Genomic DNA, 26,635 nt, shown 5'->3' with positions numbered 1-26,635 from the left:
AGGGCGGGGAAGGGAGGGCGGGGAGGCCAGGCCGCCCTCAGCGGTGGCGGCGGCCTCTTCGTGCGGCCCGCTTGGCCCTGAGAGCTATTGCATAAAAGCTACAGATCTGGCAGGATTTGTTGGTGAAAGAACAAGTTCAAACGCAACCTTTAAATTTAACGTTCATATTCAAAAAAATCTGTGATATGATGCCTTAGACTCTGCAGAGCGTTTGCTGGACCAGGACTTCTCTGGGTACCAAGGCAGGCACAGGGAAGAAATCTCTCAAGGGAACGCTCGCGGAACAGTCCCAGGCTTTTGGAATATAATTGCCTGACTAGTTCAGTGGCGGGAGATGTTGAAGAAGCTTGGGCTTTTTAATATTCAGTTGTGGGACTTGTCATTCAGTGCTGATGCTGAAAGTTTACACGTGTTTATAGCATTGGAGGATCGTAGTTCTGCAGCCTGACAGACATTGATAGTTGTCCATCAGAGCATCATTTTGATGGGCAATTGCAGTTACATAGGTAAGAGAGTCAAGGTGGGGTCATGACTCTCAGTCCTTAAGAATGGTAATGCTCAAGGTTTTCAGGGTCTCTGAAGAGTTCGAATGTGTTTTTGCAGAGGTATAAAGTTAGTGAAACCACTTTACACCTGTTGAGGGACAGCTGAAGGGTTTATTGTCTGGAATTAGGCCAGCAGCATTACACAACACCAACAAACGTAAATCTTATATTTAGCTACTTACCAACTGAGAAATAATTTATTTTTGTTTTTAATTTTTGTGGCATCATAAGGAGAAAAACAAATTTTGGTTTATGTATGCAATCCATAATTAATACAGAATAAAATCTGTCACTGAAATCAGTCCCTTGCATACAGTTTGGAGAATTTTATGGATCCTGTTCTAAGATTAGTGACAAAGTTGTCTCCAGACATGCTTCTTCAGTGCTCTTCTGTTCACTAGAATTAGAACCTTTTCCTGGGAGTCACTGATGGAGAAATTTGCCCTTAAAATTTCAGGAATGGTTTTTAACAGTTATTGGTCTTGATCTTTGAGTCAGGGATTTCAGCTTGTCCTTAAGCTATGCTAGCAAATCAAGTAGGATTTTTTTTTCTTATATTGGGCTGTTTTGTCAAAGGTAACTTACAAAATGTTTATTAAGTTGTAAAAAACCTTAGTATACCATGAAATGTCTGGGGGACAGCAGAAAGCATTTTTTCCAAGGAATGCAAGAGCAAGAAGGATGAACTAGTGATGCAAGAATAATTCATCATTTGAATTGAATAAATGTTAAATTAATTTATCAGTTCCTGATACAAGCGCTCCAAATTGTGGAAATTTCTCAAAATATTGCATCTTCTTTGTCAATGAGGATACGAACATTGAGAACAGTGAGTTCTGCCACTATACATGGCGTGAATTGATATACACATCAAGTTAGCATTACCAGGGTGATGTGTGAATCCCAGCCAGGGAGAGAGTTAATCCTGTGGTATACTATCAGTTTACAGATCAAATAAGGGTTCTAAATAATGAAATTATAGATCTACCCTGGAAGAGGACATTTACTTGGAAATTTCTTCATGGTATTTTGCTGGCTGTTTATGCTATCATGGGATTTGTGTGCACGGGAGACTGTTCTTAGCTTATCTGTGTTGTGATTTCCTGGATTCCTGAAAAGTCAGTAAGACAAGGAGGAATGACAAGAAAAGCCTTCTGGAGTTGTCAGCTCCTATTTGCTGTAAATAAACAAGATGAGCTCTTTGAAAATACCACAGCTTCCTAAATAAAGTGTTTAGTCCCAAATTTGAGACAAACAGAAAATGGGTATGGGGGTCTTGACCTGAAAACATAATGGAAGTCTTGGCTTGAAAACAATAGAACCATTGCAAAATTCAGATGTACATCTTTACCTGAAACAAGACCAGTACATTGCTTTGTTTAGAAATAAAAATAAATGACATTGAGCACTTCATTTTCTATAAACACATCCAGATATTGACCCATGAGAAACCGTCGGTATTTCTTCAACAAGAAACTAAATGAAAAATAATGAATTTTTTTTTGATGTCTTATGAAATACAGGAAAATTGTCCAGTGCAGAAAGACATTCCAGGAAGTTAAACACTGCATAAAATCACAGAAAACAACACTGGGTCTCTTAGTTAATAGTCTGAAAATGAAGAATTAGTTTAGCCAGTTTTAGGAGCCAGTGATGATTTATGTAGCTGTTTTTCCTTCTCTCATGAGCTCTTTCCCATAATATCCTAGTTTTCTGTTGTTAACATAAGGACTCATCTAATTTGCAGTTCCATTACAACATGCTTCTTATTGAAAACCACCCAAAAATATTTACAAGAGATGTGGAGGGAAAAGAAACTGAAAACCAAGAACAAGAATAGATGAAAAACAGTAGAGCAACACTGTGCATCAGGAAATTGCCAGAAATTTAGCAGTAAGCAAACAAAATTCAGGAAGTATTGACAAGTAAAATAAGGAAAAGCATAGTAAGGATTCTGAAATATGTGATTTGTTTAGTGGCATGCAGTTGTCTGAGTAAAGACAGGGTGAATAGTAATGAGACTGTATTACTAATTTTGAGGAATAATATGATGCTTGGGGAATAACCCCAACCCCTAAAAGCCCATTTCCAAAGAGTATCAAAGTTATATAGCAGATTTAAAGTGTAAAGAATTTTTTAAAGATTTTCAGGCTGTTGAGCAAGCTTGGAAGAGATTATACACACTGTAATTCAGCCTCAGATTTTAATGGTGAATTGAGAGTCAAAAATGGAGGAAAAGTTGAGAAGAATAAACCTAAAGTTCACTTCAAAGATGCTCTTCTGGAATTTGCTAGACTTCCTAAATTAAGTTTATCAATAATTTATTAGAAAAAGGGAAGAAAAAAAAATTCTCCTGGAATATGCAAGGCCAAATCAAAGTTAAAATTATAGGGGGAATATGATAAAATGCCTGTAAGAAAGAGCTAGGCATGGAGTAAAGAGAAATAAAGAAAAAATTGTAGTGACCAGTTAGTATGGACAAGAGCAAAAAACACCATAACAAGGCCAGCTAACAGGGACAGTAAAATCTGTGAAGAGATGACGTCCAGATGACCTTGTGTGATGAAGAGTATCTTGAGAGTAACTTCCAAGGACTCCCATTAGCTTTTGTCTCTTCTGACTTGGGGCATGCAGTCTCTTCAGAGCTCTTGCCAGACCGGGACTTCTCTGGCTACCAAGGCAGGAAGAGGGAAGAAATCTCTCTGCAGAGCCCTGGTGGCACAGTCCCAGGCTTTGTGTACAAGTGGTGGAGATCCCCTGTGTGCCCCAGAAGATGGTTTTGACATCAGTTTTTGAATGGGACCATATAGATGCTATTGTGCTCATGTGGGAACCAGAGTGGCCCACTCATCTCATTCCCCACTGCTTGCCTTAAGAGCTATGGGCAGCTGACTGGATCACTTTTAAGCTGGAATTGCTGCAGCATTTTAGTGTGAAACCATTAAAGGTTTGGTGAAAAAAAAAAGTTATGGAAAGAAAGTTAATGATTGCTCATTTATTTAGGAGAAAATAATTTCTGTTTTCTGGATAAGTGAATTGGATGTGAACATAAAACCTGATCTTGAAAAGATCACAAGTAAATAGCCATTTCTTTCCTTTTTTCTTTTTTAGAAGAAAAGGCCTCAAGAAGAATATATAAACTGTAGAACAATTCCAGTAAAGAAGAAAGATCACTTTCAAAATGTCTTTATTTTGGGGGGTAAGTTTACGAGTTAAGGCTTTATCTTACTTTTTAAAAGGTAATAATTTTAAGGTGGAAGAGACATTCTCTGAAGATGAAGGTAAATTGTTTTTTCTCAAAGATATGAGAATTGTCTCCTTCCTTCCTTCCTTCCTTTTTCTTTTTATTAGACACTATTGTTAATAAAATCAGAACTGGTATATTCTTAAAAACTGCTGAATACATTCTGAACCCCTAAAGTACTGATTTATTTTGCAAAATGCTTCAACTTCATCTAACATAAAGCTTTAGGAAAATGTCTGGCATTACTCTCTCAACATGAATGTTCAAGAAATACCAAGGATGACTCCTATTTCCCTTAATTGGTGTTTGACATTGACTGTTCCCTAAAAAAGCTTTCCCAGAAAAACTCAGCAAGAGTTATTTGCTGATTGGTTTTAATAAAAGAAGGAAAAAAGAGAGAAAAGAAGAGAGACTTATTCAGAAGCAGCCCATTGTTCTTTTAACTTACAGTATCAGATGGCAATCTGTCTTGAGAGTGCATGACTCAGGTCTTTATAGCCTCATGAATCTTCTTAAAGAAATACAGGCTAAATATGAACAGCTAGTGAAATTTGTCTATGTCCCTCATAATGATAGAAATGTTAGAATCAGCTACAGGCACAGCTGCCACTTGTTGATTATTGTGAGATGATCAGTAGACATGTTCCACCAACCTTTGAACAGGTGCAAGCTTGACAGGTTTATTGAAACATGATAGGAGTGAAGATACAAGTGTGTGAGGCATTGGGATCTGACCGGGTGATCATAGAGACAAAATCCGTTAAATACTTGGAAATGTCACTTTGATTCTCTAGCTTGAGAGGCAGTGTATGAGTCAGAGCTGTTGATGTAAATTGACCTCTCCAGCAATGTCTGAAATATCAAGGGCCGAGTCATTTAAGGGATACATTCAAAACAGGATTCTGGTATCACCACTATTGGCAAACTTGCCCACTTTCAAAGAGGAATCTGTATGAGTGTAAATATTCATACTGTTCTGCTCTACTAATTATTTTGTACCATGTATCCAGCATGCTCTGTTATTGGTAAATTAAATATAAAATTAGACACAACGTTTTTGTCTGACATTGGAATTTTGGGAAAAAAGAGATTGTCCTACTTTTCTGTTTTATGTCTTGTATTGTGTTGAGAACATGAATTTGAGCCCTTTCAGCATTCAGGAGGAGGCTTTGTTTCCGGGAGATTTAATTGCCATGAAAAGCTTTTTGGCAAACAGCAGTGAGATCTAGTGCAACATTGTCTTCTGAATGCCTCAAAGTTTTTGCCTTTTCTTCCTTATATGCCACAGTATACCCATGATTGATTTGACAGCTTGTTATTTGCCCAGATGTTACCAGTGTAAAGCACATTTTACTCAGTCCTTACTTCTGCCTAGAGTAGGACAATAACTGGTGCAATTTTTGCTAACAGACATCAAAAGCCCCATCTGTGTTTAGGCATGTTTTTCAAAGAAAAATATCATGGGGTCACCAAAACCTCATCCTTAATAAGGGAACTTACCTCGTTGGCATTTCTGTGGACATGTAAGGAAAAACAGCAGTGTGTGTCAGTGTGTATTTCTGAAACATTACACTTTCATACTTTGTCAAGGGTGAGAGTAGCTCTGGATTCAGAAAGGCGAGTTGTTAATAAGCAGTGAAGAGGAAGTATGTAGGGAAGGCCATTACCAGAGCTGGCTGGTGCATGTGCTCCTAGAGAAGAATTTCATTACAAGCCAGAATGGAAACTGTTAGATGAACGATGAGTCAGAGGAGTAACAAGTGCATGTTTTTAGAATTATACTCCAGTATTAGGATTAAGGAATCTTCTGAAGTTCCTGAGATTGTGTAACCATACATTAATTTATACCCAAGCAGAAGTTTAAAGAACTAGTGCTGTTAATACAATGCAGGATCCTTACCTGGCTTCACTTTTTTTCCAATTCATTTTTACTTAGGGAAGAGAGAAATTGTTATGAGCCAGCCAGTAATTGGATCAGCTGATAAAAGATCTTGCTGGTGTCTTGGTGTATGACTAGTTTTCACACTCTGTGTGTTCTTTCTTTGTGCTGAGTGATTACTGTGCATTTTTCTCACTTTGCAATTCTTAAAGCTTTTTTATTTCAACTTCAGTCCACTAACCTTGTGTGAAAAATTGTTTATAAGTCATCATGCCATTTATACTTCTGTACTGTAACTACCTTGTCTGCTTAGTCTGAATTTTAAACTGTGGGCTACCAATTATTTTTAATTCTCAATACTGTGACTGATAGAGTTGGACTATTTCTGCTTCTGAGCTATCTTGGAATATATGCTTTCCTTGTAGGATGAGGTAAGGTGAACAGTGGAAGAATTTAATTTTGACACAAACAGTGGAAGAATTTAATTTTGACACAAGTAGAGTTTTCCTACATCCTACTTGTGTGTAGTTTTAAACTGGCTTGCTGAAAGAGGTGTGAGAGATCTGGAGCAGTGAACAGAAGCTCTCTGTAAACGTGACCATGATTTGGAATATAGGGATATTCTTGCAGTGAAATTAAAACGAGATTGAGGGAATTTGCAACAGTTGAACAGCAGAAAGGTATGCAATTCTTGGAAAATAATAGAAAGCCAGAATAAAAGTGTCTTAGTTAAGTGTCTCATATTTGGCAGTTTTATTCCACTCCCAGCTTTCTTAAATGTGCAAGATATGGAAGTAAAAATATGAGAAGTCCAAATTGCACAAAGTAAAGCAGTGATGAGAATTATTTGTGACACTGCCAATTATAATAGAGAAATTTCATTCAGAAACATGATTATTAAATAGCATAAATTTATTAATGATGCATTGAATAACTTCTACACAAATTGAATAGTCAGTATATGAAAATGATATTTTGTCTGTAACTAAAGTGAAAGACTGATTGTCATTTGTTCATAGATTCTCTTTGGGATTTACTCTTCCTCACAGAAAACTACCTATTCCTGTGCTTCCTGTGTGCAGCCTGTGAGCACCTCATAATTACCCTGCAAAGCTGGTGCTGGGAAACTCAGATTCCTTTCTCATTGCAAATGAACTGGATATTTCTGTGCTTTGTGCCAGGAGTGTAAAGTGTTGCTATTGACACCTTACAGGTTTTGCATAAAATCAGAACATTGTTCTTTGTTGTAATACAGAAACTTGGTTCTGGCCTGAATGTGTAGAGATAATTGGCTGCATGTATTATTTTATTGCCATTGAACATATTATTCCAGTCATATCTCCTTGGATATCTGGTCTGATTAATGTTTAACTTTTTATAAGGTCCTGTGTTTACAGGATAATTAAAAATTTCTCAAATCAAGAATATACTATTTTTAAAAATCATTATACAGAGAATGAGTCATCTATAAATCTAAATCTGTTTTTGAACAGTAACATGAAAAGAAAAATTGTAAAAACCTTGCAAGAGATTTTTCCTCTCAGAATCCTGTTAGTATTTAGGGAATATTTTGTTTTCTGAGTAAAAGTAATAATCTTTAACTATTCTACAACTTCTGTGTTTTGTGATTTGTCACTCTAACACAGCTGTAATTTTGTCTACCCTGTATAAACCAGTATTTCCTTAACAGTTCATTTTGGGCAACTGTCCCCTCATGTGCCAAAGACAGTGGTTTTTTTTCAAAATAATATAATATAATATACAATCTTTCAAGACTTTACTAGAGCTTTACTGATCTTTGGGTCTTGCTCTGCTGTGCAGAGAGGGAGGATTAGGTAGAGTGCATGTAACTGCAAACACTCACTGAGAACTCTGAACTAAATGTGCTTTACCATATATAGAAACAAAATCCTTTGTGAATTCATTGTGTAGATAACATTTTTTATTCAGCATATGCTGTGGAGGCAAAGATTTTAGTTGATGGCACTGACCATAAACTGAAGACTTGCATTTTATTTCAAAACTTTGTGCACTTAGAAAAAGATAAAAATAATCTGCTTGTGGAGATTTCTTGTTAACAGTTTCAAAGAAGTTATCTGAATAGCTTGCTTGGATGACAGAAGCAGAAAAGAGAAACAGAAATGGATAAATCTGCAGAGTATGCTTGCCTTCAGAGAGAAATTTGCTGGATACATGCCAGCAAACATGTTTTACTTCCCACCATTTAATTTATAAATTTATGAACCCACTAGGAAAATTATGGTCTTATCCTTGTGAAAAAGACCCCTAAAATGGAGTTTAAATCACATACATGTCTTTTACAAGCAAGTCAGATCTATACCCAGCTGCAGAGTTATGCTCTTTGATATGGTTTATAGAAATTTGAACCAGAAGTCTTGATCAAACAGCTCTGAGCTTTGATACATCTGAAATTAGGTCCAATTTCTGAGACTGGATAAGCAGTCAGTAATTTAATTTCTGTTAAGAAGTCTTTTCTCTATGAAACTTGCAAGCAATTCTTGAAGCTAAGTGTGTTTTAAAAGGCAGCAAGATTCAATAGGAGCACATCAGTTGGTACTGAGGCATCTGCCTTAACATATGTCTCAGGCACAGGTCTATTCAGTTCTAGTTTGATTCTATGGATTGAGTTCCCATTACTGGTTGGTGTGCACTAGCAGTGCTCCCAGATCACAACTTCTGGTTGAATTTTATCCTGAAGGAAACCACTTTGTGCACTCTGAAGTTGTGTCATGTGAACCAAAATGCAGTCAGTGGGAACAGTGGAGGGTTTACATTCAATAGCCCACTTCTGATCTGAAGTGTGAGTCTAATTTTTTAGGTGATGAAAGGTAGTTGCAAAAATGAAGGAAGCTATTTAGTTGATGGAAAAAACCATCTCTTTTAGCTGCTTTAGAGTAGTTTCTAAGATTTCAGATTTTTTTGGCAAAACTGTATTACTTAAAAGAGCAAAAGCATCTCTCTTGGAAGAATTGATTCAAAAGTAACATATAAATTAACCCGTGTATTTTCAGAAGTAATTCTTGGCTTCCTCATTTGGAGTATTGCAGTTTCTTATAAGTTTTTAACATCTCCCAGAACAGCCTTGCTGTTTATGTAGCAGTAGCATAACTAGGGAAAGCTTTTCACACTTGCTGATCAACATCTGAAGAGTTGAGATGAAAGGCATGTGAGGTCGCTCTTCCTACCTTTTTCTCCAGCTAAAAATAAATGCCATGCCTGCCTTTGGCTTGTAATATGTGTAAGAGTCCAGGCACAGCTGAGAGGCACAGTGTCATTAAGCTACCATCAAGATTGACTGGCTACACTTCTGAATACAGAAGATAAAGTGGGTAGAACTTTAGGTGGCCACCTTATGTACCAGGAACCAATGACACCCTACTGAGTAAAGAATTTGACCTTGAGGATGCAATAGAGAGAATTGGTGTATCTTCCTCTCACATTTAAAACTATATTCAGTTCTCCCAGACTGAAGTGATTGTGGGGTGAGATTTCCTATTTTTCTCGTCTATCAGGATCAGAGGTTTCAGAATCTGCATTAATTGAAATAAGGGTTGACTTGATGTTATACTGTTGTATGGATTTTCATCTAGGTCAGTACCTGCAATTAGATAGGCTTACCTTCTGATTCTATCAAAGCCACATCCAACTTCAAACCTCCCAAAATAGCACTACATGATGATGCAATACTGCTGAACTTACCCCAGAGTTTCAGCATCAGGACATGTTCTATGAGTTCTTGTGTCTGCATTTCCAAGAGTTTCCCCACATTTACAATTGGTGTATTTGGTGTGTTAAAGAGAGGAGTTTTGAGTCTTTAGTTTGGAAAGCACATTATCTCATTCTGTTTCAGAAAGCCCTGGATATGTACTCAAATGCCTAATATAAAAATTGTCTTTCATTCTTGCCAGGGATCTGATCAATCCAAAGCACACTGCTCTCTCCAACTGAAATCCAAACCTCTGTTGTTGTCAGGTCACTTGACACTCACACTTCCTCATTTTCCATACCAGATAAAAACAAACACAAAATATGTTTCATATGTAGTAGTTTTAATTTTACTTTTAGTTACTCCACAAAGACATAAAAATTAAACAAACATTTGAAATCACCAATGGCATTTTAAGTTTGTAAAAATAGACATTATGCGCACTCTTATTTTCAAAAGGATTTTCAGATTTATGAGCTGTATCAATGGAAAAATATTAATACTACACATTTCCTCCATGATACCTGAGGAGCAGAATTGTATTTTGTGCCCAAAAATAATTCAGGAGCTAGCCTTGAAAAGGGTGCAACACTTTTTAAAAAAAATCTCTGCTTTTGATATGGAAATGTAAGTAATAAATGCAGTGACACACACATTTTGAAAACATTTGAGTTCTGAAACAATACTTTAAGACATTTTGAAAAGTCTTTGAATGTGTGGAAATTGTATTTAAGTCTTTGAGACCTGTGAATTTTTAAAATAAATTTAAAGTATGTATAATTTATTTTGATTCCTTATTCTACTTGTATTATAGGTTTCTTACAGTATAGAATGGGAAAAGTACATGGGATTGTTTGTCTCTGGGTTGTTAATTTTTTGCTAGTCTTGTGGACTTGATATAAAATTTTGTAGATTTTTCTAATTTAGAGCAGGTTCAAACTACCCCAATAAAGAATTTATGACTTGGTTTGATGTTTTCTAAAAGTGCAAAGTATGGTTTTCCTGTTACATGTATTTATGTGGCTGGCACCTACCAGAAAACAGTGTAGTCCTTGACAAGTTTCAGAAATTGATTACAAACCCATATTCCTTCAGCTTTTTGTTTTTTTATTCCTTAAGACTTCACCAGGCTTTTTTATAAAAGACCTTGCCTTTGCATATTTTAATTAACATTTTATTTTAAAGTTGTCCAAGCTTTAATTTGCCAGCAATAAAGATATTGTGATGATATTTCCCCATTGTTTCTAGTATGGAAATTGAAATATGGAGATACAAACATCCACTATCATTTTCTGCAGAAAAAATTTAAAATTTGTTTTCATTCTCAATTCACAATGAATTCACAATTCCTATTAGAGTGTGAGGTTCTTTTTCCAAAAAAACGCAATTTATGTGTGTGCATGCTTTCAAACAATTTTCTGCAAAGTGATATGAAAGTTGATATCATTTCAAAATCATTAAGACAACATAGAACTTTGCTTTGCTTCATACTAACCAGCCTTTATTATACTAACCACTTATTGTATGACTTGATATTTATTTTTTATCACAGTTGCTGCATCAGAAAATTAAGGCAATATAACCCCAAATTCAGAGCAAAGTAAGCAAAACATGTTTGGGGCATACATTAATGATAGTTGAATAATAGCAGACATGAACAACTGCTTGTTTTGTACTAAACATGTAAAATTGCTGCTTTTCTAATCTGTCAAGTTTCTACATTTATAGCGGCCCAGGCTGTAAGACTTTGATGGCGTTGGTGTTTGCACAAATACCTACTTTAAGTTAAAAGTAATGTCTTGCTTACAGCACTTATGTATATAATATATTTATGTGTGTACATAATGCTGTAGCATTCATGTAATACCTCAGCTGGTTCACTTTTTGTGTTCTAGGAGAGCTTTTTCAGTTTAAACTTCCTTGAGTTGTATTGACAGTTTCAAAACCAATATTTTAGCAGAATTTTGCTGGTATAATATACTATTGCTGGCTAACAAGGACTTCTTCCTCTCTCAGAATCCCACAGGGAAAGGTTTAAAAGCTGCTACTTTGGATTTAGGCAGAAGTCCTGACATTGGTACTGCAGTTCTAAGCTGGTAAAGGCTTTGTGTGTGCATGCATATATTTGTGTGTTAACCTAGGACTAGCATTTGGGGTAAACCGTGACTGTTTCATATCCCTCTGGTGGCCTCATGCGGGCGCGGGCGTGAGCTTCACAGTACAGCTGGCCCTCCACAAAGAAGTAGCCTTTTTGTTTCAGGTTGAGATCGCAGTCAGAGCACACAAAGCACTCCGGATGCCGGTATTTATCACGTGCCTTCACCACTGTCCCTCTATATGGAAACAAGGAAAAGAGAAAGTCTCAATCAATTAATATGAATTTAAAATGAGAAAAGAAACTGCAGCAACCCGGACTATTAGAAGATGTCTCTGACCATGGCAGGGGGGTTGGAATTAGATGATCTTTAATTCCCTCCCAACTCAAACCATTCTGTGATTCTATGATACAAGGTATGTTCAAGGTATTTATTTTAAGGCTTTACAGTTGTTCATCTTGTGGTTTTAGAAACTACTATAAAATTTAAGGTTGGATGCTGAGTTTGAGTAAGTGACATAAAATGCTGTAGAGTTGATCACATAGTTCACGAGCACTGGAAAATGAAGGGTTTGAAGAAACATGTTGGTTTGGTTACAAGACAGAAAGCACAGCCTAGCCTATCAAAAGGGTGACAAAATCACTTTCGAAACCACATTGCTTTTTCTTCATGTGTGTGTTTTCTCAGTTCATCATTATCTGTGTTCTTTGCTGAAGTTAGTGATGTCAATCAGGTAGAAATCTGATAGTTTTAAAACAGGACTGCAGAGCTTTCTGAATACTCCCACTGGGTTGGGAAAAGGATGCTTTGCATTAACAAGAAATTTTTGAGAATTCAAAGCCTGACACAGCACAGCACAGGTAGCTGCTGGTTTCATTGTGTAATTGTTAATAGTTGACTTGCAAAAGGTCCTGAGAAATCTCAATTAAAACCTCAGTGGTACTTTGTCAAAACTTATATAATCTGTATTAAAATTGTTGAAGGTACAGGTTATAATTTGGCATTTTGAACAATATATTTCTATACCCCTGTTCTCTAGCAGCATTACAGGAATGCTCTTCTGTAGTTTGCAGTGGTGTTTGAGGATGACGTGTGCTTGAGCTGGGGATTTCTAAAATGAAAAAGAAACAACTTACAGAATCCCACTCCCACATTTGTCACACTGTGGCACTTTCTGGACACCAGGCATGGCAGTAGGTATCTTTGTTACAGGTGCTTTCACACTTCTTGTTCCCACAGGGCGCCCATCTAAGAAACAAAACAATCCTGTTATGTACAGGATAATATAGAAGCATCTGATGCAGTTAAATACTATTCTGCGCTTTTCTGTACTTTCTGTACTGTACATACACTTCTGCATGTATTTACAGGCTTTCACTTACATGAACAAACAATGCAGTCCCACTAGAAAGGTTTGGTAGGCCAGATTCCACCTCTTTGGAATCAGGAGAAATATTGCGTAAGCTGTAGCCAAAAGCAAGTCCAAAAGAGATTGCACATGCAGTGCTCTCTGCTGCATGGACATCACCTAATTCTCTGAGAGTAGGTTTTGGGTACAGCAGAGAGGGAGGAGAATTGGACTTTAACACAGAAACATGATATAATCAACACCTATTTTCAGAAAGCTTCTTATTTGTATAACTAACTTAAAACAATTTGGAAAGATTAGTAACATGACATGAATACAAAATAATAGCAAAATACAAGAAAATGCTAAGTAAAATCCCACAATGATATATATGTAGACAATTGGATGTCTTTATTCCTTCTCCAGTAAATGTTGATATATAAACATTAAAATTTAAAATATTACCTTTTAGGTTAATTTTGGTTCTATTTTGCTCTTTATGCTTACTGTAAATATAATAAACTTGCAGCCTTTAATAATTTTTTTTTCAAAACTTCTTCATTTGAAGGAAATATGACTGAAAATTATATTGTCTTCCTCAGTTTTGATTTAGAATGAAGAGGAAATAAGTTTTAAGGGGATTTCAGGAGTTAGTTTAAATTCCTCTTTTCCTGGATATGGAAGAGGGTGTTTTCTTTCTTGGTGTCATGAGTATAAGCAGCTTGTCCCAAAAATTCTCACAGATAAAACTTTATTGTTCAGTTAAAGTCAACTTTGGATATTAAAGATCTTAAAATCGGAGAGGAAATTCTGGAAAATGTGATCAGCACCTGCATTGTATTTGCAGAGGAGACTGCTTGCTGTACAAGCAAGGAGTAGAAATGGCAGAAGACTGGTGTGGTAGCTGTAAGGTTGGGAATTATTTGGGCTTTCAGGAATTGTATCTCTAATCTTTCTTACTTTCTTCACAGATTCCCCCCTCCCACAAACATTTAAAAATGATTTGAAAAGGTAGAATATGTTGTTATTAACCACCTTCCTCGGAGACTAAATTCTGGAGCACCTTAAAGGAGCCAGACTGGCGTGGCTGACTGGGCTCCTCCTGGTTGGCGTGCAGCATCTTGTACACATCAGACTGACACACTGAGTTGGGAGATGGGTCACTGTGTTAAAGAAGGAAGAGCAGATAAAAACAGTTTATCAAACATAACTCTAAAGCAACGTCTCTACCAGTCATAGAGTATGATTCAGGAAACAAACATAAAGACATGCTCCTATGGCTATTGAGAAACTTTCTTCTCAGGTAGCATTGTTTTATATAGTCTCTTTTTTATCTAAAAAGTAATGAAAAAAACTTAAATCAATGCAACTGTTACAAAAACAAATCTAGAAACTCATTTACATATTTCCATAATTACTGTTTTGACTCTACTGGCATTTGAGAAAACGCCATTTAATCTCAAAGTAGTTTCATTCCAGTAATCATCTGCTGTATTACCAGGTGCTCTCTGCTATGGCATCCAGAAGTTCCCTTTTTGCAGCAGCTGCTCTCAAGAATGTTGTTAAAATCACAGCTCATGCCTTTACATAAAGTCAGCCAAAACCTAACCAGTCAAATCTTTTGGGAGAACATGACTTCTAAGTTAGCTCGATCACTAGGTAATATGGTGATTATTTGGATTTGACTAAGAGAATTGTTATTTATTAAACATACAGAAATTTCAAAAAGGAGTGAAATAAGTACTGCAAAATAGGAAACACTGTAAGGTGAATACTGAAAAATGGATGCTCTATTTCTTAATTTAATAAAAAATAAGACAAGGATTTCTTTTGCAATGGCAGTGTTATAATAAAAATATAAAGCAATTTATTGTCCAAACAGGAGTTGGTGGTTGAATCTCAAATGACCTGTGAGACAAAGATTTTACTGAGAATATTTAATGGCATTTTAAACTCTGCTGAATATTTCAAATTGTTCATGATAAATGGTGTCCTAAGTAGTCGAGAGGAAGAGTAGACCACTGTATGCACTGACAGGAATTACACTGACTATGTAGCATTTATAAATTTCATACACTTACTGAGGGTAATCAGAAGCATCCAAATTTACTTTGATAAAATCTGTTACAGCTACACACGCAAATGTCCAGTTTAAATTTCCTGTTGCAACTGGCTTACTACTGTCCGCAAAGAATTAGACTGGGTTTTTCTTTAATGGTTTGGTTTGTTTCTCCAGGTAGCATCCAAGCTGCCAGATGGCCCAGTAAGAGCAGCAGCAGTTGGACAGTGACCCCTGTTGCTTAAGTGAATTTTTTGATCTTCATCAATCAGTAGATTTCTTTGAGCCATCTTTAAGCTGGTGAAAAAACTACCAGTTTCTCCTGTCAGAATCTTTTAATGAATAGAAGTAGTGTAGTTTTTACAATTCTTGGTGATGTTTAATTAAACCCCTGAATTATCTCCTCTTTACTAAAATATTTATAAATATAAAGCAAGTGATAATGCAATTACATACAGAAGGCAAAAACCCCAGACACAAATGTGTCATTTTACATTTCTTAATGCATTCATAGTGAAAGCCATCCCAGAGCAAGAGACATTTCAAACCTGCATAGAGAGAGTAGGTGATGTCACAGGCACTGTGAAATCTGATTACTTTGGGCTTAATCCATTATTTCACAATAATGAAGCAGCAAATTTTTCTTTTATTGTACTCTAATTGTTCTGATTGAGCATAAATATTTGAGCAATAGAGTAACTTCACTCTGAAAAGACTTCATTAACTACAGTTTTCATTAACTAGAATGAACCAAAATACTTTTATATAGATACGGATTTTTTGTTAGCAGCAGCCAAATTTGGCAAGGTGCTGAAGAAGGCTCATTGGTGCCAGTGATTATTGCTTATTTAAAATATTAGTACTTATCTTTATTTTATGCCATACATATTATGAATTGTTAACTTACTTAAGTACTGTTGTAAAACAGGTAAAGATAAAGCAACCTAAGTAGTGAATTGTCTCCTAAAAAATGAATAGTGCTTTAAAACTTTTTATTGTATAGTCATAATTGTTATCCATGTACATAAGGTTCCTATCTGACTTTAGTTGTGCACTGAATGAATTCACAAATCAGACATGGATTTGTAGGCCTACAGTAAATTCTGTCTCTTTTTACATGAGATTTGGTTGTACTGAATGATTCTAGAATGGGAGTCAAGTATCTAGAACACTATAACCATTTATAATATTTCCTAATCTTCGTAACCTGAATTTCAACAGTAGATATGAATTTTGTTATTATTTTATGAATTATTAATAAGAGAAAATTATGAAATCATTATTAGATAAATATAATAGTTTATTTAAAAGTTTTAAATTTTGGAGGGAATCAGAGTCTTGATTTGGAGTGGTCATTCAGGTAATAATCCAGTTAGTATCATAGTTTTTATTTATTAGCTGCAATTCTAAGATTATTGCTTAAAAAATATTTATTTGTACATTCTGATGGACTCCTTTAATACTTTGGGTTAAAACCCAGATATTACTAATATTTTAGTGAATATTGAATGGTTTTAAATTAGTTGGTTTCTCTCTAACTGTTTTCCCCTTTTTCATAGGAACAGTGTGATACTATTTTTTTGGTATATTTTAAATTAGTGTATTCATAAATATTATAGATGCTGCTCTAATTACCTTATGATGGGTGTTTCCCCCAGAGCTGTAGAAACTTGGCCTTGCAGTGTTTCCATGATATTGTCATCTGAGTACAACTGCATAGGTGTGTTAAACTGGGCGTGTACAATCTTGACACCGGGAAGCTCCATTTCCAGGGGCACATTGGGGGCCATCTTAGACACCGCTTTGAGCTCCATGGGGCAGATGGAGCTGACCGTGCTAATGGAAGAGGGGGTGCTGCGCCCACTGCCACAGTCCAGCCCCGAGGGAGTGCTGCATCCACTGTGTTCATGGCCGCAGGGCAGGAAAGGGTGCAGTGTGCGTGCGGTTACAGAGAGTGAAGACAAAAGGACAGGGGTACGGTGATGTTAACAGCGCTGAAAAGCATAAATGGAACGAGCTCCAAAAAGCAAAAGTACAGAAAGTAGAGAAAAGCAAAAGTACGTGTGGTTATTGATGATAGTTTTCCTATAAAAAGCATCAAAGCCAGCTATAAAGCAGTCCTTGAAATTCTGGCATGCATTTTCTTTAAAGATAGTAAAATTGATAGATGAAATAATTCAGTATGTAACATTATTTTACATTTTTAGTGCTAGGTTTTATTGAGAAATTCTTCTGAGTAATTCTTATAATCTATAAAAAGGGTAGCAGGCAAACTTATGTAAGTTGTTCATGTCAGAGGCAGAATAAACACCTGCAGCACTGGAAGAATCCTAGACACATCATTCCAGTTCTGTACCTCACAATTATCCCACTACACTGCCAAAAAAATACTATGAACTAGTGTAAAATAATGAATGTGACATTTCCTAGATTTACTTAAATTCTAGAGTAAGATATTTAGGAATATTTTAAAACTAGTTCAACTTTTTTTTTAAAAAAGTATTTGTTGATTATTGCAAAGAAGAAAAGTTACAAAAACATCCCGGCTTACTTTTGCTTTTCTAAATCACAGTGTTTCCAGTAGAATGTAAAGTAGTCCTTCACAAGAACAATGGGTTAATTCAGAGAATTAATCTTAGAGCTTTTGAAGTAGACTTTACATATACTTTATATAGAAAAAATAAGAAGTACACTTTTAAAAAATATTAGTGTTGCTTGACATGACTGAAGTAACTGTACACCAATTCAACATACCTGAAAAAAGATTAGCAAAGAATGTGAATATTAGACCTGAAGTCTTTTTCAGTATCACTATTTTGAACACTTCAGTCTTGTCTGCATGGTATACTTCGGGGGATTTCTTTGTTAAGGGGTATTTCTTTGCTGTTGCTGTGTAACAGCACATAACCAAATCTTTCTACAGTCATTGGTTTCATTTATGTGATATTCAGATCTGTGGGACAATAAATGTTTCATCTCTGTCCTCCAGCCTGATATCATGGTTGTGGGTGGTTATTTCCAAGCTGTGTAAATGTGGGACAATGCTGTGTTTCCCAGTTTGATAGTACAGAACTCTGCCCAGTAACTACTCTCGGGTGTTGTAGAAAACCCCAAATTCTCCCTTTGATTCAAAGCAGTATTTGTGTAGGACCACTTTCTCAAAGTTTTAAAAGGAAATACACATTTTTTCATCAAAGATATGTCAAACAAAAGCATTCCTGAAATGGTAGGCAAGCCTTAATGCAAATATAGTTGTGCATCATCACCAAGCATGAGCCAGCCAAAAAATTCACATAGGGCAACATACATATTTGCAATATTTTCTTTTAGAAGAAACAATACCACCCCATCAGATCCTGCAGTAGAATAAGTTCTGTCAGTGCTAATAGTGTTAGTAAATGGAATGTAGCAGGAAAAGACTAGAAAAAGCACAACTCTCACTCGCTAAGTGAAGCCAAAATAATATTAAACAGAATAAATGATAGGTAAAAAATAAATAGCATATAGTTATATATAAAAGACAATTTCCAGTTAGTTTCACCAGAGTGAAGTCCCAAATTCTGTCCAATGTCCAATCCATTAGCTCAAACCCACAGTCCACAGTCATATCTTCTTTTAGTCAAAGTCCTATTTAGCCTCTGCTGACTGTTCTAAAGGGATATTTAGAGCTGAGGTGGTGGTTTGTTTTTTGCTGTGTTTAGCAGTGGATTAAGTCCAACTGATGAAAATTAGTAGAAAAACTGTGACAACCAAGGTTTTGTAGATGCAACACTCTTTGTCAGAGATTCTGCAGTTTGCAAGTGCAGACCTCCCCAGTGCTAGAATTCCCGACAGACCTTGCCCAACTGAAGTTCTTAAACCTGTTGCATTGCTGTTGGGGTAGTTTTTGCAGTTTATTTCCTTCATCTTATATTCTGGTAAAAGGCCATTTACTTCAACATTGTCATGGAAAATACTGCATCATTTTCATTTCTGAATTGTGAGATTAGGCTTTTGATACTCATTTGATTCTTCATAAATCTAGGCACTTGTAAAATGGTACCTAGTGGTCCCAAAGCCAGCTTTGTGTGGTACCTAGTGGTCCCACAAACTGCTACTGCTAGAAAGGATACAGGATCACATCACAATATATTTCATCCCTCAGGCCCTTTTGAGCTTCCTTGTGTTTTTAGCCACAGAGTTTGCATTGGTTTTGTCCCCTGTGTAATAATGAAAACAGTAGTGAGGAATTTTATCACCAGTTAAGACAGAGATTTATTACACTAAAATGATCAAAATATATAAGATTTTCTGCTTTGGAACTTTACAAATCTGTGGCATCAGTTTTAATACTTTTAGCTCAGCAGTAGATTGTCCTCTGGAAAGAGGTCATTGCTGAAATGCAAATTTGAAATCTCTGAATGGCCTAGCTTATAACTCTCTATCTTTAGCTATATTTTATTTATATGTAGGTTATCTTTTATTTATATTTAATATGCAATATATATGTACCATCTAGCTATGTTTTATTTAGCATGTTAACAAATTATGCTGGGTTTGGTCAGAAGAGGTTCACAGTGCCAAAGATCTGTACGTGTACAATATCTGGTGCTGTGCTATAAACTGAATCATGGCTGCAGTTACTTCAGACTCTGGGCGGTATAACTGAGATGGGAGTGTAGATCTACTTTGCTTTGGAAAGAGAAATTTGAAATTCAAGCCTGAGCTCTGAAAGACAACCATTTAATTCTTTTTGTTTGTTTGCTTTTAATTTCAGCATTAGACTGTCTAATACTATAAGTAAATTTCAAATTCATCAGAATGCTTAGTTAATGGTGAGTATCCATCCATTAAAAAAATAACACCATGCATCAAATCCAGCACAGCACTCGAAAGTTTATAACCTGCTTCGGCCTGAGATTATGAAAGGTTTGGGCCGAATATTATGCTTGTGTTCAAAGTAGTTGATATCCTGTAAAGAAAAAAGAGATGAAATAGCTTTCTTTGGCCTACAAATCCTCATTCAGTCGTAATGCTTTCTAGTTTAAATGTAGCTAACAATGTTTACAAATTTTAACCATGAAGTAACCATGTTTAGATTGTTCATTCCTGGTGCCCAAAATACAATCACTGTAGTGTTCAGAAACATGCATAGTAAAGTGCAGTTACAGGAGAGAAGGTTGGAGGGTAGTGTTGCAGCCCAAAGCAGAGGGAAAATTTTAGCTACCTGCAGCATTGCTACTAGAAAGCTGAATGGATAGTTCTTGGTGTTGGAAAAAAATGTTTCTTTAATCACCCTTTTTTTTGGATAATGAATCATCTCCTGAGTCTCAGAAAAAAACAGCAAGAGCTGGACTTTTAAATTGAAACCAGAACAGATAATGATATACCAGAAATGATGATGGATCATAAGTAAATACCAATACTCACTTTTGTGCTGAGTTAGGAATGAGACCCCTCAGTTGTCCATGAAGCGCGTCTTGAATATTGCCCGATGAATAGAGCCCAATTGGAGAATTATAGGAGGAGCTCACTACCTGTCTTTTGTCATCAATATTTGCTGCTGCAACAAAAGGCTGGGCCCTTCTGTTGTGAGCTGTACCAATAGGCTTGAATTCCTGTACGTGATAGGCAGACAAAACACACAGAGCTACAATGCACACCAAAGCTAGCAATGAGTAAATCTGGCAACACCAGTATTGTTAATAACTGCATTTTTACTTTTGCAACTCTGTTATTTTTTAACTGGTGCAAGCATATTATATTTTTCCATGAATTTTTTATGTCTTACTTGAGCCATACACATTAATTTGTCACCTCCAGGAAAGCAGAAGGCTTAGAAGAAATGGGAGGGATGAATATTATAGTGACCTTTCATATTGGTCCCCAGATTTGACACGGTTTACATTATTATTTTAAAACATTTCATATATGCTTATCTTAATTTCTTTGCTTTAGTGCTAATCTCCAGCTTCTTCATTTTCATCACATAGTGATAGAGGGACTTCCAACAGTATGATTTTATTGCAAGTGTCTTATCTAGAAAACACATAATTTTTAATGCTTATTTTAACTGAAATAAAATCTTGAAGAGGCATCAGATTGAGGACATTCTTCTGAATGTATTTAATTTTTAAAGTATATCTGTGTATCAAAAATTTCACTGCCCTATAATTTAATGTGAAATCATCATAAATAAGTAAAACCCAGAAATGGGTAAATTTGAAATCATTCTGCCTATGTGCCCATATTCTGCCATACTTTTTTTTTTTTGTCATTTACTAGGATAATTTCTTCAGTTTGTGGAATTTGAAAGGATAAGATCTGGAAATATAATCTCTGATGGTTTAGCAGATATCTTAATATATCCTTCTGTAGTGGTTGGCCAGGAATGATAAAGACATTTGATTGCATGAAAATTCACTTATTTGTATTCTGCGTATTTATTACAGTGTCCTTTGGGGCCCTCCCAGCTCAGGTCCACTCCTAAGCCTCAGAAATAAGGACTTTGAAAAAAACGTTGTCATCTGCTGAGGGTTTTTTCCCTCTTTCCACAGTGAGTGAAGAACATGAACTGCTGCAGTCCATCACCTTGTCCTGATGGCATGTGGCACTCTTTGGAAACAGTGAGAGCATTTGAACTTCCATCCATGTGGAATAAAAAGCTTTTGTTTCTAACAAAGAGGTTTCTACAACCTGAATTGGTCTTTTCCTTAGAAACTTGAACTTGCAATGTTAAGATAGCAGAGGTCATTAATACTCCAATTTTCATAGAAACTTTTTCCAGTTCTCCAGTTTGGGTTTGGTATTGAGTACAATTGTTATACAGCAGTTTAGGATCAGACTAAAGAAAAGTCATGGATATATAGAATATGCAACCAGAAAATGCAAACAGTAAAAAGCAGCTTTATTAAATGAAAATGTTGAGCAGCATTGCACTTTAAGAGGCTACTGAAAGCAGTAATCAGATAAATGAGCACATAGCTTTTACTTGCAATTCCTTCTTTCTGTCTGATAGAACAGAGTTGCAGTTAACAAAATGTATTAGTAAACAGAAATAATCTAATGGTTTAGGATCAGGGCTACTTAATGAAAGATATTAATGTTGAAGTATTGAAAATTGATTCATATCCATGTATGATACAAAACAAACAAAACCAACTGTGAACATTGTAATTTCATCCCCCTATTTCATTTCTTATGGAGAAATGAACAGAAGATGTGGCACCATAACAGCATGTTTGCAATGTAACAGTTGTGAAACAACTTGCAGTTAGTGAGACTTAAATTCTGCTTTCTTTATAACTCATCTAGTAATGTAAAATGTCAGTGACAGAACATACAGCAGCAAAAGTAGTCCAGCTCTTGTGTTTATTTGATATCATTGAATCTGTGAAAAGTCCTCTTTTAGTTCAAAAGCTAAATGAGAACTGGAAGTTGTTGAAATTTCAAAATAGGAATATTGGAGATGTTGTTGAAATTTCAAAATAGGAATATTGGAGATATACAGTACTTAATTAATTATTTTTTTTCCCAACTGACTGATTTTTTTTCAGGGCTAGCTATATTTTTGCATTGATACAGGTGTCAGGAATAGAAATAATGTAGCACCAAAAGCCTGTAGAAATGCATCTGTCACAGCTTATATGATGGCATTCCTTGGGGTAATTGCTGTGACAGAACAAACACAAATGTGTACGTTTTGGAGGTATCATGTGACTAAGATCTTTATCTTTGAATGCTGTTATAAAGAGAGGTAGGTCTTCAAAACTAGCCCAGCACAATTGTATTGTTTCAAAAGTTGATTTTAAATGGTAATAGACTAATAACTTCTTAGAACAATGGGTTGTGTTTTTCTTAGATTTTTATACTTATCTACGTGCAAAATATATCTCCCAGGAATGCATAATCTCCTTCATAGCCAAAAGTCTAGTCTGACTCAACGTTCAAAGTTCAAAGGCAAAGGTAGAAATAAGAAAGAAAAGTTCAAATGAAAACAATTCAAGAAATTGTGGCAATGAATACAAAATTATTTTCAATGAGGTTAAAGGGATCATAACAGAAAACATTTGAGTCATCATTCTTTTACATTGACAATACAGCAGAAAGCATTTAAAAATAATTTTATGATAAAATTTGCCATGTAATGCTTTTGTTGTCTCTTTCTACTTATATTTGTTGAGAACTTTATGTTCTAAATTGCCTTTTTTCAGAATACAATGTGATTGTACTAGTTATTCTTCAAGTGGTCTGCTATTTCCTATTATTTATCCACACAATGGGTTGCTCCAGACTATCAAAATCAGGGTGGCTTTTTTTTATGTGGGAATGTGTAGCTTTCAAGAGTGACTCTCAGTCAGCCACTTAGTGCTGTGAATTAGAATTGTTGCCTCAGTTTCCTCTTCCCAGATTTAAAAATAGTGAGAAATTTCACTGTGCTCCAACAATTGCCTGTATCAGTCTCCAGATGTTTTTTTGGAGATTCTCAGGCTGATTCAGAAGTTTGCTACAGTGTGAAAGTTCCTTGTTCCATACTATATGTGGGCACAGTATTTAATTGTTTATCAGGTTTCACATAGCCATCTCCATGAATCTGTAGAATAATTTTCATTCATTGAAGCTAAAGTAAGCATTCTTTGGCCAAATATTTGGCCACATAGCTGAACAATTTAAAATAGGGTTTCCATTCATTTGTAAATATCTTTTATTAGCTTACCAACTTGAATTAGATACTTATTAAGAAGATTGTGTGAGAAATTTGTTATTGTTATTTAGTTCACTCATAATGTATTTTAAATAACTGGCTTCTCTTAATGTTCCTAGTGAATTTTAAAATGTCTATTTGATAAGAGTGAAAAAAATGGATACAATTATAAGATCTATGGCCTTCTGAGTAATTTCAGTTATTATATAAATAGAAGTCAGTGGTTTTCCATTTCTGCACATCAGTAAATATATGCAATATTTTTGGATAAAAGAATTTTATATTTGAAGTAATACATCACTGCTTTTGCATTTTTCTCCATTCATCTTGGCTTCAGTTCCTGTATTCATGTTAGAATTCAGCAAACTCTTATAAGACTTGGACAGCACAGGTTGTAGTTGTGCAAAAATTTGTCATCTGAGATTCAAGAAATTTTTACTGTTTTTTATACTGGTATACATGCTGCTGTGTCTTGTGATGTGACTAAATATGCTGTAAAATTTAATATTAAATTCCAGCAATTGTAGAAAAATAGGCTATATGTATTTTTTCTTCCACAGGCAGTGGTGGATACTCAGATGGAAGAATTTAATCTAAAATGTAAAACATTCCACAAATGGTTTAGTATATTTGCTTGCAAGCATTGCTACTTTTTGGATGCCTACTATTTATGAAATATACTTAGTACTCCTGAACTTCCTAGGAGTTCCATTCCATTCCATGAAAATGCTGGCTGTTTAATCTAGGAGAAACAGTTTTTCTGATTGCCCAATGGAGGCTGCTTTTCAATAGTCTGCCAAATAGCACTTAGTGAAATCTTGTGATCTATTTTTAAGGAACTGTCCTTTTTAGGAATGCAGCTTTCATGCAGAGGGATTGCTCTTGTGTCATGCATGCCTGCATGGTTTTCTCTACAGCTTTTTTAGTGAATTTGTTCCATTGCTAGTCATCTAATGAGTATCCTAGCTCTTCCACAAGAATATGCATTTAAAATAGTTTTGTTTCTTTGCTATAGTATTTCTGCTGCAGAAGAGGCTATATTATTTCTGATGGAGTTTGCTGTATCACTTAATGCAAGTTTTAGATCAGAATGAAGAGAGAGAAGTGCAACACTGAAATGCTGTATTAATGTTTGGGAGCATCTCTGTGAAAACAGAATTGGTGGAAGTATTTATTACACAGGGTTTATTGAAATGGAATCTAGACTTACTTTTTTTTTTCCCCTAAGATATCACAGAATAAATACTTTGACATATTTGCTTTGAACCTGGACTTCCAGGATCAGCAGAATATTCTTCCCTCCCTGCTCTTGAGATAACAGCAAATGTTTATGTAGGTTAAAGAGGAATGACAAAGAAATAAAGGATGAGTTGCAAGCCGTAGCCAGCTAATTTGCTATTAGCAATATGAAGGCTTTGACTGATAGTAGCTTTTCTTTTTTCAAGTTTGAAAAGATAGATGGCTTTCAATTGATTTGATTTGCTTTAGTCATATACAATGATCAAGACTTTCCTAGTCAGAAGTGGTGAGTGATTTGCTTATTGACCTGTGCATGGGTCTTGTGTGAACTTCAGTTCTGTGGCATATTATAAATATGTGTGGAGGTAAAGAGTTTTAAAGATCTCTCTGTTTAACTGACTACATCAAAAAGAAGTTTGTGATCTGATGAGTTCATCATTTAGGTACTTGATATTTATTCCTGAATGAAAAACTTCCTCATATGACGAAGAATCTCTAAAAGAATTAAAGCAACTTGAACTGTATCAGAATAAGAGGACATATTTTATTTCCATAATAAAACTATGATGATATGTAGACTCTTAAAGGAAAATGAGAATTTGTTGTAGCTTTTTAATGTTTTGTTTTGGTTACAGCTGAAAAATCTAAAACATTGAGTCAGATAAAATGGTGTTCCTGGATGTCATAATCATGGTGGTTCATATGAGCTTAAGCTGGCCAATTATGGATGAAGTTCTAGTTTTAGAAGTTCTAGAATTTTAGTGACCACAAGAGAGCTCTCTTTGAATTTAAAAAGGCAAATGAAAATGGTTGGGTAACTTTTCAGAGTTCATACCTGAGGTTCAGCTTCCAAATTTATCTTGAAGGGATGTGCTTTGCCATCTTCTGAAACTTGTGGGGACCATAATTTAGTTCCTGCCCTAGAAAGAAAGAAAGATAGGCAGAATTTAAATTATTTGAATTCCTATATAGTTGTGTATGTGCCCATAAATTATAATGCAGCTTGTAAATCTGCAGGCTTTTTCTATGCTTTTTTAATGTTTGGACATAAAAATATGTCAATGATATGTAACTGATATATATAAAATGTATTTACTTTTAAAAAATTATGTATGCTATTAACAATGGGAAATAGGTTGTTAATAGTTACCAGATGCAAAAGGAAAGGGAGATTAGTGCCTTTCTGACCTGAGCTAACCAAACTTTTTAGGTTTTTTTTTAATGGTTGCTAGAATTAATGTTGGGTCCTTAGAGTATTTTATATGAATAATTGACTATATTAGTAATAATCCTAAATATCAATTTCTCTTTTTTTAAAGACCATAATTTCCATGTCAAGCCTGCTTTTCAATGTTGAAGTGCAGTCTAAGTATGCAAAGTATTTGCAAGGGGAAATTGAAGTTGCACAGATGATTCTGTAAGTCACGTAGGCAGAAGTAACAAACATGAAAATATCAGTTACAGTTCTGTTTTTATTGACAAAGTGAAATGTGGCAGTTAATTTTAAAGTAGCATAGTAGTAATGTTAAATATGAATCTGATGCTGCTTCTTATATATACATTTATCACGTCTTGAAATTGACTTCCCAAGATAGTTGTTAAATGGCATATCAATCTGTAGAAGAACACTCAATTAACAGAAGAAATTTTTAACTATGGCGTGTGCTCTAGCAATTCAACAACACTCCTTAAAAAAAAGGAAACACTTTTGTATTTCAAAAGAATTATTGAAGTCAGCTACAATAAAGAGCTGTGCCTCCTTGGGAGCCTCAGGTTAATCAGCCCTGTCTTAGTTTTGGAGACAGCTGAAAGAGT

General features: G+C 35.3%; 1 protein-coding gene across 2 annotated transcripts in view; it reads right to left on the bottom strand.

Moving 5' to 3' along the window:
- Positions 1–9,717: 9,717 nt before the first annotated feature.
- The window catches only part of PDLIM3 (PDZ and LIM domain 3), a 23,310-nt gene continuing 6,392 nt past the window's right edge, over positions 9,718–26,635 (bottom strand). Inside the window, exons 3-8 of one of the 2 annotated variants that reach the window (XM_005415524.2) lie at positions 25,656–25,740; positions 19,782–19,849; positions 16,534–16,797; positions 13,875–14,002; positions 12,628–12,739; positions 9,718–11,728 (exon numbers count right to left, since the gene is read on the bottom strand). In XM_005415524.2, coding sequence (XP_005415581.1) covers positions 11,539–11,728; positions 12,628–12,739; positions 13,875–14,002; positions 16,534–16,797; positions 19,782–19,849; positions 25,656–25,740 — 847 coding nt within the window. In that variant the 3' untranslated portion in view covers positions 9,718–11,538. Of the gene's footprint in view, positions 11,729–12,627; positions 12,740–13,874; positions 14,003–16,533; positions 16,798–19,781; positions 19,850–20,307; positions 20,496–25,655; positions 25,741–26,635 lie in introns of both variants that reach the window. The other variant, XM_005415525.2, reaches the window with a different exon arrangement.

Source organism: Geospiza fortis, unplaced genomic scaffold, assembly GCF_000277835.1.
Source record: "Geospiza fortis unplaced genomic scaffold, GeoFor_1.0 scaffold40, whole genome shotgun sequence".
NCBI classification, from domain to species: domain Eukaryota; kingdom Metazoa; phylum Chordata; class Aves; order Passeriformes; family Thraupidae; genus Geospiza; species Geospiza fortis.
The sequence above is the reverse complement of the archived record's forward strand: the minus strand, read 5'-3'. Positions and strand labels throughout refer to the sequence as shown.